The sequence below is a fragment of the Scyliorhinus torazame genome, unplaced genomic scaffold, assembly GCF_047496885.1.
Source record: "Scyliorhinus torazame isolate Kashiwa2021f unplaced genomic scaffold, sScyTor2.1 scaffold_516, whole genome shotgun sequence".
Classification (NCBI taxonomy): Eukaryota; Metazoa; Chordata; class Chondrichthyes; order Carcharhiniformes; family Scyliorhinidae; genus Scyliorhinus; species Scyliorhinus torazame.
Genome location: NW_027308243.1, coordinates 127,650 through 142,436, shown reverse-complemented (window position 1 = coordinate 142,436; position 14,787 = coordinate 127,650). Strand labels below are relative to the sequence as shown.

General features: G+C 47.0%; 1 protein-coding gene across 1 annotated transcript in view; it reads right to left on the bottom strand.

The window, feature by feature from the left end:
- Nucleotides 1–385: 385 nt before the first annotated feature.
- Nucleotides 386–14,787, bottom strand: part of LOC140406375 (testis-expressed protein 2-like) — a gene marked incomplete at its 3' end in the record, with an annotated part of 122,446 nt that continues 108,044 nt past the window's right edge. Inside the window, exons 3-4 of the mRNA XM_072494464.1 lie at nucleotides 7,652–7,852; nucleotides 386–731 (exon numbers count right to left, since the gene is read on the bottom strand). Of these exons, the coding sequence (XP_072350565.1) occupies nucleotides 386–731; nucleotides 7,652–7,852 (547 nt within the window). The remainder of the gene's footprint in view (nucleotides 732–7,651; nucleotides 7,853–14,787) is intronic.

Here is a 14,787-nt window from a genome sequence, read left to right as displayed (position 1 = left end):
TACACTGGATTTCATTATAATTATAATGATGGCTAATTCAAATCTACATGGAGGTCCCTCCAAAAGTAATATATCCTTCAAAACATGTGGTGCCCAGATGCTTACGGTTACTTCAGGTTTGGTCTAATCAGGAACTCCTGTTACCGCTGAAATCAGCATTAAAATAGGTTTAATCGGCCTCACGGCACCGAAGACCCGGGTTCGATGGCCAGCCCCGGGTAACTGTCCATGTGGAGTTTGAACTTTCTCCCCGTGTCTGCATGGGTCTCACCCTCACAGCCGAAAGATGTGCAGGGTAGGTGGATTGGCCACGCTAAATTGCCCCTTAATTGGAAAAAAAAGAATTGGGTACTCTAAATTTATTTTTAAAAACAGATTTTATTACCTGGTTTTCCACCATCCCTGCTGAGGTTCTGCCCATCCTCTGACTGCATTCTGGAAGCCAGCAGGAAATATCTGAACCATTCTTCTTTTTCTCTTCCTGTTCTTCCAAACAGGAAGAGAGTATTTTCCCCGCCTTCCGCAGGATGTCTCAGGAGGACCTCCGGTGTTGATACTTGTCTCGTGATTTCCGGCCTCGCCCGTTGCTCCTCAGTGTCCATGTCCGTCTTCAACTCTCTGTCTCCAGAGCACTTGAATTTGTACGGCTCAGCATCTCTGAGGAAAATACAGATGGGATACTTCTTATTCCACATCCTTTTCTTTGCCAGGCCTGGCGGGACAAGAAAAACCTGCAGAAAATAAAAAATAAAATTTTAAAAACACACACGCGAAGGCAAACGACCATTTAGTTCATCAGGCCCATTCCGTCTGTCACGTGCTCTACCATTCCCTCTGCTCAAATTGTTCCATTTCCTGAAGAAACATTTGGCAATCTTTCCCTCAACCCTTCAAGTTAAATCAAAAAAACTTCAGAAACATGCCAATTATTCAAGAACTCTCATTTTACACAGAAAAGACATAGGGGCGGCACGGTGACACAGTGGGTAGCACTGCTGCCTCACAGTGCCTGGGACTCGGATTCAATTCCGGCCTTGGGTGACTGCGTGGGCTTCCTCTGGCTACTCCGGTTTCCTTCCACAGTCCAAAGGTGTGCATGTTAGGTGAATTGGCCATGATAAATTGCCCCTGAGTGTCCAAAGGGTAGATGGGGTTATGGTGTTCGGGCGCTGGATTGGGTCTAAGTACGGTGCCCTTTTGGAGGGTTGGTGCAGACTCAATGGGCTGAATGCCCTCCTTCTTCATTGCATTCTATGAATATAGAGCATAGAATCAAGCCAATTGGCCCAACTACTCCACGCTTACATTAATGCTTCAAATGAGCTTCCTCCCGACTTCATCTCATCTTATCTTCTCAAAGAGGTGTAGAATCACACAGCACAGAAAAGACCTTTTGGCCCATTGCCTATGCGCTGGTCAAACATAACCATTCTAATCCCATTTTCCAGCACTTGGCGCATAGCCGTATGCCTTGGGATTGCAAGTGTACATCTAAATACTTCTTAAATGTTATGAGGGTCTCTGCCTCCACCACCCCTTCAGGCAATGAGTTCCAAACTCCCACCACCCTCTGGGTAAAGGTTTTTCCTCACAACTCCTCTAAACCTCCTGTCCTTACCTTAAATCTATGCCTCCTGGTCATTGACTCCTGCACCAAGGGGAAAAGTTTATTCCTGTCTACTCTATCTATGCCCCTCATAATTTTATACATCGCAATCATGCCCCCCTCAATCTCCTCTGCTCCAAGGAAAATAATCCAAGTCAGAAAAACACCCCTTGACCAACACACTCTGCTTCCTGTCACTCAACCAATTTTGGATCCAATTTGCCAAATTTCCTTGGATCCCATGGGCTCTTACCTTCACTATCAGTCTCCCATGTGGGACCTTATCAAAGGCCTTGCTGAAGTCCAAGTAGACTATGTCAAATGCAATGCCCTCATCTACACACCTGGTCACCTCTTCAGAAAATTCAATCAAGTTGGTCAGACATGATCTCCCCTCAACAAAACCATGCTGACTTTTCTTGATTAAACCCTGCCTCTCCAAATGCAGATTAATCCTATCTCTCAGAATTGCTTCCCTACCACTGAAGTGACTGGCCTGTACTTTCTTGGTTTATCCCGTCCTCTCTTCTTGAATGGTCCCACATTGGTTATCCTCCAGTCCTCCAGCACCTCTCCTGTGCCAAAGAGGAATTGAAAATTGTTGCTAACGTCCCTGCTATTTCTTCCCTTGCCTCACTCGGCAGCCTGGAATACATTTCATTTGGGCCTGGATATTTGTCTACTTTTAAGCCTGCCGGACCACACAGAACTTCCTCTCGGTCTATGTTAATCTCTTTCTGCTCCTTTCTCCCAATTGTTCCCATCTCTATCTGAATGTTTCCTTATGGCTGTCAATGTCCTTCCGAGGTTCAAAGGACACATTTAGCCAACTCTTTGTTACAGGGATTGACCTACATCGCACTATCTGCTTTTGCTGGAGATGGGCAGCAGACATCGTTTCTATATATCTATCACACTGAGTAAGTAAAGCAGTCTTTCCTAGCTTTACTTGAGGTGAATAACTTCTGTGCTCATCTGCTCTACATTGCTCTTATATCACGGTTAATGTTGTGCTCGTGCACCAGCTTTTTTATTCATTCATGGGATGTGGGCATCGCTAGCTTGGCCAGCATTTATTGCCCATCCTAATTGCCCATGGGAAGGTGTGGTGAGTTGCCTTCCTGAAGCGTTGCAGTCCATGAAGTGTAGGTACTCCCACAGTGCTGTTAAGGAAGGAGTTCCAGGATTTTGCCCCCGCAGCAATGAAAGAACGGTGATATATTTCTAAGTCAGGATGGCATGTGGCTTGGTGGGGAATATGCAGGAGGTGATGCTCCCATGCATCTAATGCACTCGTCTAGAGGTCACAGATTAGGAAGGAGCTTGCTGTCGAAGGAGCCTTGGTCAGTTGCTACGGTGCGCCTTGTAGATGTTGTACACTGCTGCCACCATGAGCTGGTGGTGAAGGGAGTGAATGTTGAAGGTGGTGGATGGGATGCCAATCAAGCAGGCAGATTTGTTCTGGATGGTGTCCAGCTTCTTGAGTGTTGTTGGAGCTGCACTCATCCTACTCGTCATCCCACAGTTCGTACACTGCCCGTGGCAGCACAAAAATAAACTTAGCATATTCTCTGTGGAAGGGAAGCGGGCAGGACACAAACTCTACATTTGAACGGCTGAATGCTGTTAAAAGGCTGGGCCAAGTTTTGGAGTGGGCACTGAAATGGCCGGTGTAACCTCTACATCTCTGAGGCGGATGCAGAAGTGCTGCTGTTCCAAATTAACGAGTGCTGGGGCTGCAATAGCCAGGGTTCCAGCCAGCACAAGTACCAGCTTAGGCCATGGGGAAGGGATTGGCTGTGGCTGGGAGTGGAAACTGCTGAACTCTAAGGTTCCCTTGTGACTGCAGGAGCTGCAGACCAATTAATGATGTGAATTCCACCAGACACCTCATGATGTCGGTCAATGCCAGACCACCAGGGAAGACGCGTAAAGTCCAATATGTAGCACAATATGTAGAGAAGGTAAAGACAAAAAAAAGCAACATGTTTAGCCTGGCAGCTAGCACAGGAGATTTGCCAGTTCTCTGTCTACAATCGGTTGGTGAGACCATATACCTTTTCTTAGTTAACGTTTCGATGTATTCTCCACCAGTTTCCTCATATGCCATCCATTAAGTTGCTGATATGGACAGGATGTTTCCCAAGGCCACCCCGATTAACTGTTACCCCAGGACACTCTTCGGATGAAGGACAAAATAGACTCTGCAGCCCCCTCTATCTCTGGGAGTATTGATGGCCAAACACTACCACATTATTCTCTCTTCCATTCAGCAACCCAGTGGCATTTTCTCAGATGGGTACAGATAGTATAAGATGTGGCACTGGCTCACAATGAGACACAAAACACAACGACACTAGAAGTAGACATGGCGTCTCATGTGGCTGGATTGATGCACAGTGTGTCAACCCCTGTTTACAGAACAATCAGATGATGATCTGAGGGGTCCTGCAATGAAGGGAAGGAAGTGAGCGAAACATCTGAAACATCTGGAGATTCTATGTGACCTCCCCCAAGATGTGGAACAAATGGTTGGTTTAATGGTGGACTCTCCAGTATAGTGCTGTGTGCCAAGATCCATCAGGTTTCAACACTGATTTATATTAATGAAACTGAAACAGTTTCAAAGTTTGCTGATGATACAAAACCTGGAAGAATTGTAAACTGTGAAGAGGACATTGTAGAACTTCAAAAGGACACGGACAAGCTGGTGGAGTGGGCAGATAGGTGGCAGATGAAGTTCAATGCACAGAAGTGTGAGGTGAGTTATTTTGGAGGGAAGAACATGAAGAGACAATATAAAATCAAGGGTAAAATTCTAAAAAGGGTGCAGGGACCTGGTGTAAATGTGCATCGATCATTGAAGGTGGTCGGACAGGTGGAGGGAGCAGTTAATAAAGCATACCGTATCCTGGGCTTTATTAATGGGTGCATAGAGTACAAGAGCAAGGAGGTTATGCTGAATTTATACAAGACACTAGTTAGGTCTCAGCTGAATTATTGCGTACAGTTCTGGGAACCAGTCTTTAGGATGGTGTGAATGCGCTGGAGAGAGTGATGAAGAGGTTTACAGAAATGGTTCCAGGGATGAGGAACTTCAGAGAAACTTCAGTTATGAGGATAAATTGGAGAGGTTGGAACTGTTCTCCTTGGAGAGGAGAAAGTTAAGAGAAGACTTGATAGAGATGTTCAAAATCATGAGGGGGCTGGACAGAGTAGATAGGGAGAAACTGTTCCTGCTCATAAAAGGATTCAAGAACGTGAAGGCACAGGTTTAAAGTGATTTTCAAAAGAAGCAAATGTGATGTGAGAAAATACTTTTCCACACAATGAGTGGCTTGGGTCTGGAATGCACTGCCTGGAATTTATGGTGGAGGAAGGTTCAATTGAGGCATTCAAGAGGGCATTGGATGATTGTTTCAATAGAAACAATGTACAGTGTTACAGGGGAAAAGGCAGGGGAATGACACTAAGTCATGATGCTCATGTGGAGAGCTGGTGCAGCCACAATGGGCCAAATGGCCTCCTTCCACATCGTAGCAATTGTGTGATTCTGTGATTCAATGCACAGAAGTAAAAACTTTTTTCACCTTTTGAGTTTGGTAAGCATTTCGGTTGGGAGTAAAGAGGGCAAACTTTCATTTAAACAGTGGTGCTTCTCATGGTCTCGGAGAATCCCCAAGTGTTTTACAGCCAGTGAAGTACTTTTGAGGTGTAAGCACTCTTGCAATGCAGGAAACCATAATCTAAGCGAATTAACCAAATCCGCTCTGGGAAATGTACTCTCTGAACCAGTGCACTGCACACAGTTCTGAGTCTCCAAATCATAAAAAGGATACAGAGGCAGTGGAGAAGGTGCAGACAAGGCCTACAAGGTTGACAGCAGAATTTTGAGATTATAACGGTCAGGAAAGATTGAACAGACTTGGGCTTTTTATCCTGGATAAAGGGCCACCCGATTGCAATGAAAGGGCGAGGCTTGATCAGGTAAGAAGCTTCCACTTGTGGGAGAGCCCAAAACTAGGGAGGATAAATACAAGATGGCCACTGATAAATTCAAAGGGAATTCAGGAGAAACATATTTACCCAGGGAGTGATTAGACTGGAGACCTTGTCAAAAAATGGAGCAGCTGAAGCAAATAGCATAGATTCATTTAAGAAGAAGCGAGATCGAATGGTTACAGTACAGGAGAAGGACATTTGGCTCATCATCTCCATCAAAGCTCCCGACAAGTCCAACTCACCTCATCCCGTTCCCCCACTTTCTCCTCCGAGCCTAGAATTTTAAAAATGTTTTCCTTATGGTAGAAGGTTCTAGTCTTACCACATTTTATATAAAGATGTTTCTCCTGAATTTAACTTCTTTTTCTGACCTCTAGTATTCATCACCCTCACAAATTCAAATAGATTCTCCATGTTTACACTATCATGCCCTTTGAAATAAATCACAGCAGTGCCCCTCCACTACTCTCACTCCATAGATCAGAAATAATTCCTCTTCACAAGAGGTGCAGGACAGAGTCATCTCAAAGAAATGGGTGGGGAATGGTAAGGTGTCGGATATATATAGGGAAATGAGGGACGAAGGGGAGACTATGGTGGATGAACTAAAAGGGAAATGGGAAGAAGAGCTAGGGGAGGAGATCGAGGAGGGGCTGTGGGCAGATGCCCTAAGCAGGGTAAACTCGTCGTCCTCGTGTGCCAGGCTAAGCCTGATTCAGTTTAAGGTATTACACAAGGCACATATGACTGGAACACGGCTCAGTAAATTTTTTGGGGTGGAGGATAGGTGTGCGAGGTGCTCGAGAAGCCCAGCGAATCATACCCATATGTTTTGGTCATGCCCGGCACTACAGGGGTTTTGGGTGGGGGTGACAAAGGCGCTTTCAAAAGTAGTAGGAGTCCGGGTCGAACCAAGCTGGGGGTTGGCTATATTTGGGGTTGCACAAGAGCCGGGAGTGCAGGAGGCGAGAGAGGCCGATGTTTTGGCCTTTGCGTCCCTAGTAGCCCGGCGCAGGATATTGCTAATGTGGAAAGAAGCCAAGCCCCCGGGGGTGGAGACCTGGATAAATGACATGGCGGGGTTCATAAAGCTAGAGCGGATTAAGTTCGTCCTAAGGGGGTCGGCTCAAGGGTTCACCAGGCGGTGGCAACCGTTCGTCGAATATCTTGCGGAAAGATAGATGGGGGAAAAAAGAAGGCAGCAGCAGCAGCCCAGGATTTGGGGGGGGGGGGGGGGGGGGGGGGGAGGGGGAGGGATGGGGGGGGGGTGGGCGGGGGGGTGTAGCCTGTGACAGGGCAGTTGCCAATTAGGGCTAGTTTTCATTTTTGTTATTTAATATTTATTTATTTTTTGTTTATATAAAAAAGGTCATTGTTATCTGTATTGTTATAATGTTGTGTAAAGGATGCACAATGTACTGTGTTGGTTGACCAAACATTTTCAATAAAATATTTATTAAAAAAAAAAGAAATAATTCCTCTTCAAGTGCACGTCCAACATCCTTTGAAAGTTACTTTGAACCTCCTTCCTCTGCCCTTTCAGGCATTGCATTCCTGATCACAGGAACCCACAGCAGGTATATCGCCCTTAACATCAGAACCGAGTCACACAGGAGGCATTCAGGCAGATGACCAAACGCCTAGTCAGAGAGGTAGGGTTAAAGAAGCATCTTAAAGGGTAAGGGGGAGGTGGAAATGTGGAGAGGTTTAGGGAGATAAATGCATGAGGGAGAAAGGGATGAAGAGTTTTGTGGCTAGGGTTGGAAGAAGAGGTGTAGGAAGTAGTACATGCAGGTGATAACCAGTGGCATGGCCAGTAAGACTGAACAGCCTGCTCTTGTAGATGTGCATCCTATGTAACACTTCCATTTTTAGCCTCTACAAATGTTGGTGGTAAGATATGTTGTGTCCTTCAGCAAGTGTTGAAGATAGGCTACAAGAGAGAAATATGGTAAACGCCAGGCTTTTCAGAACATGGACGTGGTCATTCCGATGGGATAAGATCAAGGAAAGCTCAACTTTCAATAGAATATTCCCACCCACCTTGCTGTCAGCTAGGTCACAGGATCGATGGCTGATGAATTCCACATTATGTTTGCCTTCATCGAAGGTTGCACGCCGGGAGATGTTGCTCCGGGGGTACGAGAGTTTCAACGCAGTACCATCCAGTGTCACGTAGACCGAAAAGGTCAGTGATGGAAGGTAGGTTTCAGGATCATAGTTATAGATTTCATTCATCCAGCCCTGTAAAACAGAAGAGAGAAAAGTGGGAAAACATAACACCACACTTGTCCATCATTGTATCAGACAAAACCCATACAATAGTCTGAAATCTGGAAGAGGTTGTCAATTCCTATGCTACACAAGGTTGGCCCTGAGCAGGATGAAACATGGCAATGATTTATTTGTATATGTACCTCATTGGCATAGTCAGATCAACTTCTTTGTGAAAAGTCACACTTATATATTTTATCTGTAAGATACAGTTTGCTCTTAATGAACTAAAGGTTCATGCAGTTTCTTGGCTCCATTTGAGTAAAATGGATATTGCGGCATTAAGTTATCCTGATGAGCGTTTACAGGATTGACAACACTCAGATTTGTTCTTAGGATTGTAAGTTTGTGGAAGGATCAGAGTGCTTTACAAATGGCATTATCTCAAATACAGGCAAGAAGAATTCAATTGGTTTGATACTTCCATTTCTCTTCCAGCGCCTAGAGTTCACTAAGGCAGACTTTCATCTGTTTCCGTAGATAGTAATTCCTGGAACATGTCGCTGGTCAGTAGCCAGAGGCTTATAGTTTGAGGGGCACCGCTCCACGTCAAACATGAATTCCAGGGAACAAAATGACTAGTCCTCTTCGGGAGCCAAGTCACAGCTGTCACATTGGATGCTTCTGGTGTGCCCCACAGCAATAAACGGCCAATAGAGGCCTAGGATATTGGGCGCGATTCTCCCAACGGGCGGCTAAGTGCCGACGCCAGAGTAAAAACGGGAGTGTTTTACTCCGGCGTCGGCGCCCGTTCCGGGACACCATTCTACGGCCCACAGGGGGCTCCAGCTGCCGATCCCGGCCTGAACCTGGCGCCGCGGGGTCCGCGCATGCGCAGTTGGGCCGCCACCAACTAGTGCATGCGCAGTGGCCTTCTTCCCAGCGGCGGCCCCGATGCCAAATGGCGCAAGGCTACAGGAACCGGTGTGGAGGAAAGGAGGCCGGGGGCAGAGAGGCTGGCCCGCCGATTGGTGGGCCCCGATCGCGGGCCAGGCCACTACGGAGGCCCCCCCGGGGTCGGACCCCCTCTCCCCCCACAGGCCACCCCCAGCCTGCGGGACGCTGCTTTTTGTTGACGGCTGCTTGGCCCATTCTGCCCAGAGAATCGGCGCGCCGGCCTGTGCCGGAGAGTCGGCACATACCCCGACCGGCATCGCGCCGACCACGCCAGCGCCAATTCTGTGGAGAATTGCGTCCCGGCGTCGGGGCGGCGTGGTGCAATTCGCGCGGCGCCGCGCCAATTCTCTGACCTGGCGGGGGGTTGGAGAATTTTGCCCATTTTGTCTCCTCCATTTATTTTATACCACTGGAGCAGCTGTTCCAATATCTTGTTGCCCCTTCTGCACAAACTGCAATGTCACAAATTAAACATCTTCCCAGTGGGACGGCTTACGGCGAATGCGCGATGGCTGAAATTTATCCTTATGAATTAAACTCTTTGCTTCGTACAAAGTTAAAGGAAAACGAAAGGTAAAACATTGGAATGTGAACCCTTGGTTAGTTAAACTTATTTCATTCTTCAGCTACTTTTCAAGTAATTGTATTCTGCTTTCATGGTGCTTGCACAGGCTGTCGTTCTTCTCGGAATCTGCTGAATGTCTTGAAGGAGGGACTTGGGTTGATATCATGCTGCAGAATGGAGTGTGGTTTGCGATCTGCTTCAGATTCATCAGCTGATTGATTAACCTGCACCATTCTCCAGACAGCATCTGACATTGGGGTGAACTATTACAGCTTGAGCAATCTAGGAGCTAAGAAAAGCTGAACCAGACATAATCTGATGATTAGAAAATCTTATAGTTCAACCTTTTGTTTACCAACTTGAAACATTCTGGTTTTATGTGTTAAAATGACACTAAATCGTTCAGAAAATAGTGCAAACTGGCACTGTGCCCGATGCACTTTCTTCAACAAATAGGATGGCCAGAATTGCAAATGTTACAACCCTGTTCAAACTAAGGATGTACAGATAAACCCAGCAACTACAGGCCAGTCAGGTTAACCTCAGCGGTGCAGAATCTTTCAGAAATGATCATCAGGGACAAAATTAACAGTCACTTGGATGCAAGTGGATTAATTATTGAAAGCCAGCAATGATTTGGTAAAGGCAAATTTGATTCAGCCAACTTGATTGAGTTTTGTGGTGAAATAACAGAGAGGGTTGATGAGGGTAAGATGGTTGATGTGGTGTATGGGGATTTCTGGAAGACATTTGGTAAAATGCCACATAACAGGCTTAACAAAGTAAAAGTTCATGTAATAAAAGGGACAGCGGCAGCATGGATAGGAAGTTGGCTGACTGACAGGGAACACTTGAGTAGAAGTGATTTTAAAATGTGGGGAAATGGTGGCATAGTGGTAATGTTACTGGATTAGTAATCCAGAGGCCTAGACTAATACTCTGAGGGCACAGGTTCAAATCCCACCATGGCAGCTGCTGGATTTTAAGTGGGAGGCACAGTGAACAGTGGTTAGCACTGCTGCCTCACAGCGCCAGGGACCCAGGTGACTGTCTGTAAGGAGTTTGCATGTTCTCTCCCTGTCTGCGTGGGTTTCCTCTGGGTGCTCCACAGTCTAAAGATGTGTGGGTTAGGTGGATCGGCCATGCTAAATTGCCCCTTAGGCTGCGGTTGAGGGGTAGGACAGGGGTTTGGGCCTAGACAGTGAAATCGTTCAAAGGGTTGGTGCAGATTCGATGGGCTGAATGACCTCTTTCTGCACTGTAGGGATTCTATGATAAGCTAAATGATAAGCAAGATGCTGGAATCTGAAACAGAAAATACTGGACAATCTCAGCAGGTTTGACAGCATCTGTGGAGAGTGAGGGTGTTAACGTTTCGAGTCTGGATGACTCTTTATCGAAGCTAGTCGAGGTGATATTAAAAATGATAGTATAAGTAATTGTTTTTTAGGCTGGAAGGAGATATATAATGTGGTATCGCCAGGGGGTTGGCACGAAAACCACAGATTTACCTAACGTATATTACTGACCTAGTCTCAGGTTCACAGGTTACAATTTCAAAATTTGAAGATGATGCAATACTTGAGGAGGGCAGCGAAAGACTTCAAAAGGACAGAGACAGGCTGGTGGGATTGGCAGAACGGGGCAGATGTAATTTGATGCAGAGAAGTCTGAAGTGGTACATTTTGGTAGGCAGTACAAGAGTAAAGGGCCTAATTCTAAAGGAGGTGAGCAGCAGAGGGCCCTGGGGTATTTGGGTACGCATTTCACTGGAATTGGCAAGGCAGGTGGGAAAGTGCTTAAAAAGGCCTACAGCCTCCTGGTTTTTTACATATAGAGGCATTGAGAACAAACTAAAGGAAGTTATGGTGATTTTTTAATAAACCACTGGGTCAGCCTCACCTGGAGTACTGTGCCTATTCTGGGCAGTAAGCTTTAGAAAGGATATCTTTGGAGAGGCCGCAGAAAAGACTTATGAGAATGGTCCCAGGGGTTGAGGGATGGATGAGGGTGACTACATGGATAGGTTGGGAAGGTTGCTGCTGTTCTCCTTAAAGGAGGGAAGGTTGAGAGGAGATGTGAAAGAGATGATAAGGGGTTTGGACAGATAAGATAAAGAGAAGCTGTTCCCACTGAGGAGTCGAGAATCACAGGAAACGGATTTAACATGGTTGGCAAAAGAACCAATGGCGCCATGAGGAAAATCTCTTTTATGCAGCGAATGGCTGCGGACCACAATGCACTGCGAGAGAGTGTGGTGGGAGAACATTCAATTGTGGCTTTCACAAAGAAATTGGATAGAAATTATTGCAGAGGTATGGGAAAAGGGTGGGAATGTAGGACCAGCACCTTTCATATCCGTGATCTCCACCACCTAGAAGGACAAGGGCAGCAGATACCTGGGAACACCACTACCTGCATATTCTCCTCCAAACCACAAATCACTTGGAAATATATTGCCATTCCTTCACTGTCACTGGGTCAAAATCCTGGAACTCCCTCCCTTAACAGCACAGTGGGTGTACCCATACCACATGGACTGCAGCGGTTCAAGAAGGCAGCTCACCACCATCTTCTCATGGAAAATAAATGCAACCTAGCCAGTGGCGCCGCCATCCCCTGAAAGAATAAATAAAAATTATTTTTTTAATGATATGTTGAACTAAGGTCTTGTTATCTATCCAATGGATGTGAAAGGTTGGATGGATTTGAAGAACAGCAAAGCATTCCCCCTGTGGCCGAAATGGTTTTCTCAGTGCCTTGGCCAAAGTTCTTCTCTATCACACACCATCAGAAATAGATGAAGTGGATGGTTACAAATTGGTCTCCACCTTTATTTACATATGCAGCTCCAATCAAAAGTATTGCATTGTTTTCAAAGCACCTTGAGCCATCCTGGTGGGGTGTTTGTTGTCTCGGAATGGAAGTTATTTCTTTGTTCCACGGTGTCCTTTCACATTTAAGGCATGATTCTTGTGCACGAGCTTCACATCATCATTCGTGTCATCAGCGTTCTGGCATCTAGCACATGTCCAGAGGTGTTACAGCTCAAAAATACCACAATGTGCATTGCCTGACGCCGGTATCGGGATTGCCGACCGGGCAAAGAATGGCGGGTTGCCAAAAACGGGATTGGCACCGGGCACCAGACCCAATGCCATTCTCCAGTCAAGCGGGAATCTGATTCTTCACTGGACTGCTCTTCAGCTGTCAGATGGAGCGGTTCAGGCTGAGGAGGCTGCCTCAGAATTCACAAAGTCAGACCAGGAGGAAGCTGATCAGCAGAGGGCTGCCTGAGGTCACCATGCCAAGGGTGATTGTCAGTTTGCCCATGGCTGAAAGGGCCAGATCAGATATGGGACCCCATGTTGGCTTTGGTGGGGACGGAATCCTGGGGACATCCTTGAGGGACCTCCCACCCCCTAACTGGCAGTGGCAGAGGGGCACAGGACCTATGGACTAATCCCCTTCAACCCCCCCCCCCCCACCCTCTGGGTCCACCGTGCCTGGGCGGATTTTAGCGCCAGGGTATAGGTGCCATGTTGCCAGGGGGCAGTACACCATTGGCAATACCAGGAGTGGGGATTGAGGAGGATGGCTGAAGGGGATGCTGAGAGTGGGGTTCAAATCACCCTCATGCAAACGTGGTGTGTGTGGGGGGTTGACCCATTATTCCCAAGATGGGGGAGAGGATGCCTCTTCTTGTCAGCAAGGGTGAGGGTCAGGATTTGTGTTGGTGGGGGCCTGCTGCTGGGCTTTTGTGATCAGGCCGCCTGCTCAAAAAGACGGCCCAATACCAGGATCCCGATGGAATCTTGCGGGATCTCCGCTATGCATAGATTTGCATGGTTGAGGAGTGAGACTCGCACCTGGGTGCCACTCCTATTGCCAGCGGAGTCCCGATTCTCTGTTGGCAAGGAATCCAGGCCCACATCTCAGTAACGCAGAAAAACCGTAACTTGCTCAAGTAACCACCGTTTGCTCGGGCAACCACACATATCCTATTGAATAAGTGCAAAATTATTGGAAACCAGTTCCCTCTTGAACGTAACAACATTTCCAAATTGGCAACAAGCATTTATATTACACCTTTCATAACCCCAGGACAGATTTAGAGCAAATCATGTAAACATCTTTGGCAGATCAATTGGTTGCACTTAGGTTTTTGTTGGGGTGCCTGGTACTGACACGGATCCATGACCACCACTTAGTTGTCACATAGATTATCATAGAATCTACAGTGCAGAAAGAGGCCACTCGGCCCATCGAGTCTGCACCGGCCCCCGGAAAGAGCACCCCACCCAAGGTCAACACCTCCACCCTATCCCCACAACCCAGCACCATACATTCCAATTAACTGCTGGGACACGGCAGTGGTCACTTCCTGGGCAATAACATTGACCCAAGCTATGCGAGAGTACTCCAGTGCTCATGGAGATGCTTATTGTTCAAATGCCGGCAACTGAAACTCTGATGGTAATGGAAATGCAGGAGTCCATGCCTATGGTGAGGGTAGAGCAGTACCGTGGCACTTTAGAGGTCTGTGGTCAGCCATATACGATGTGGAGTGATGTCCCTCAAGCTGTAATCATTTGTCTCTCACAGTGAAATGGAAGTGGAAAGTCAAAAAGACAAGGGTGGGTTGCCATTGACTAGGGCCCCCGAGGGATTTTTGCATTCCAACTCTCTTTCTGCACCTCATGGTGCACTAAGGCAGATTTCTGTCTGTTTCCATAGCTAGTAATTCCCGAAACAGGCTGGTAGTCTGGCACCAGGAGCTTACATCTTGAGGGGCCCCATTCCACATCAAACATGACTGACCAGGAGTCTCTCCCGCTCTTACCGCCAGCCACTGGCGTGTTTGGAAGGATTTGCAGGTTATCACTCAACCTGTTTGGCCGCATTATGAACGGACCTTCCTTGGCCATCAGGTCCTGAGATGGGACTCAAACCCAGAGCTTCTGACTCAGAGGCAGGGTCTCTATCCACTGACCACAAGATCTCATACCCCCCCCCAGGGATGGTAGAACTTAAATGTGACTGAGGAATGGGCCAAGCTGGAATGAAGAGTGGATGTGTAAATGATGAGGCTGACCAAAGCCTCAAGGTAGGCCAGACTCTGACAGATGTCAAATCAACCGGAACAGCAGCAGACCTCCGAACATAGGATTCTGACACTTTAGAACAAAGGACCAAGCTTGAGAAACCCAGGTGGAAGTGACAGATTCAACATTGCTGTGCTGGGGTAATGCTGAGACTAGATGGCCAAGTTCGGGGCAACTGACTGTCGTGGTGAGGTTGGAATCTGTACTATTCTGCTGGGGATGATCGGCAATATGGTTTGGGATTTCCGGTCCTCCCAAAGTTGTGGAACGTTATCGTGCATGTGGAACGTGTTAGCAAGTGAGAGATCATGATACAAATTAAGGTTAAACCAAGAGCA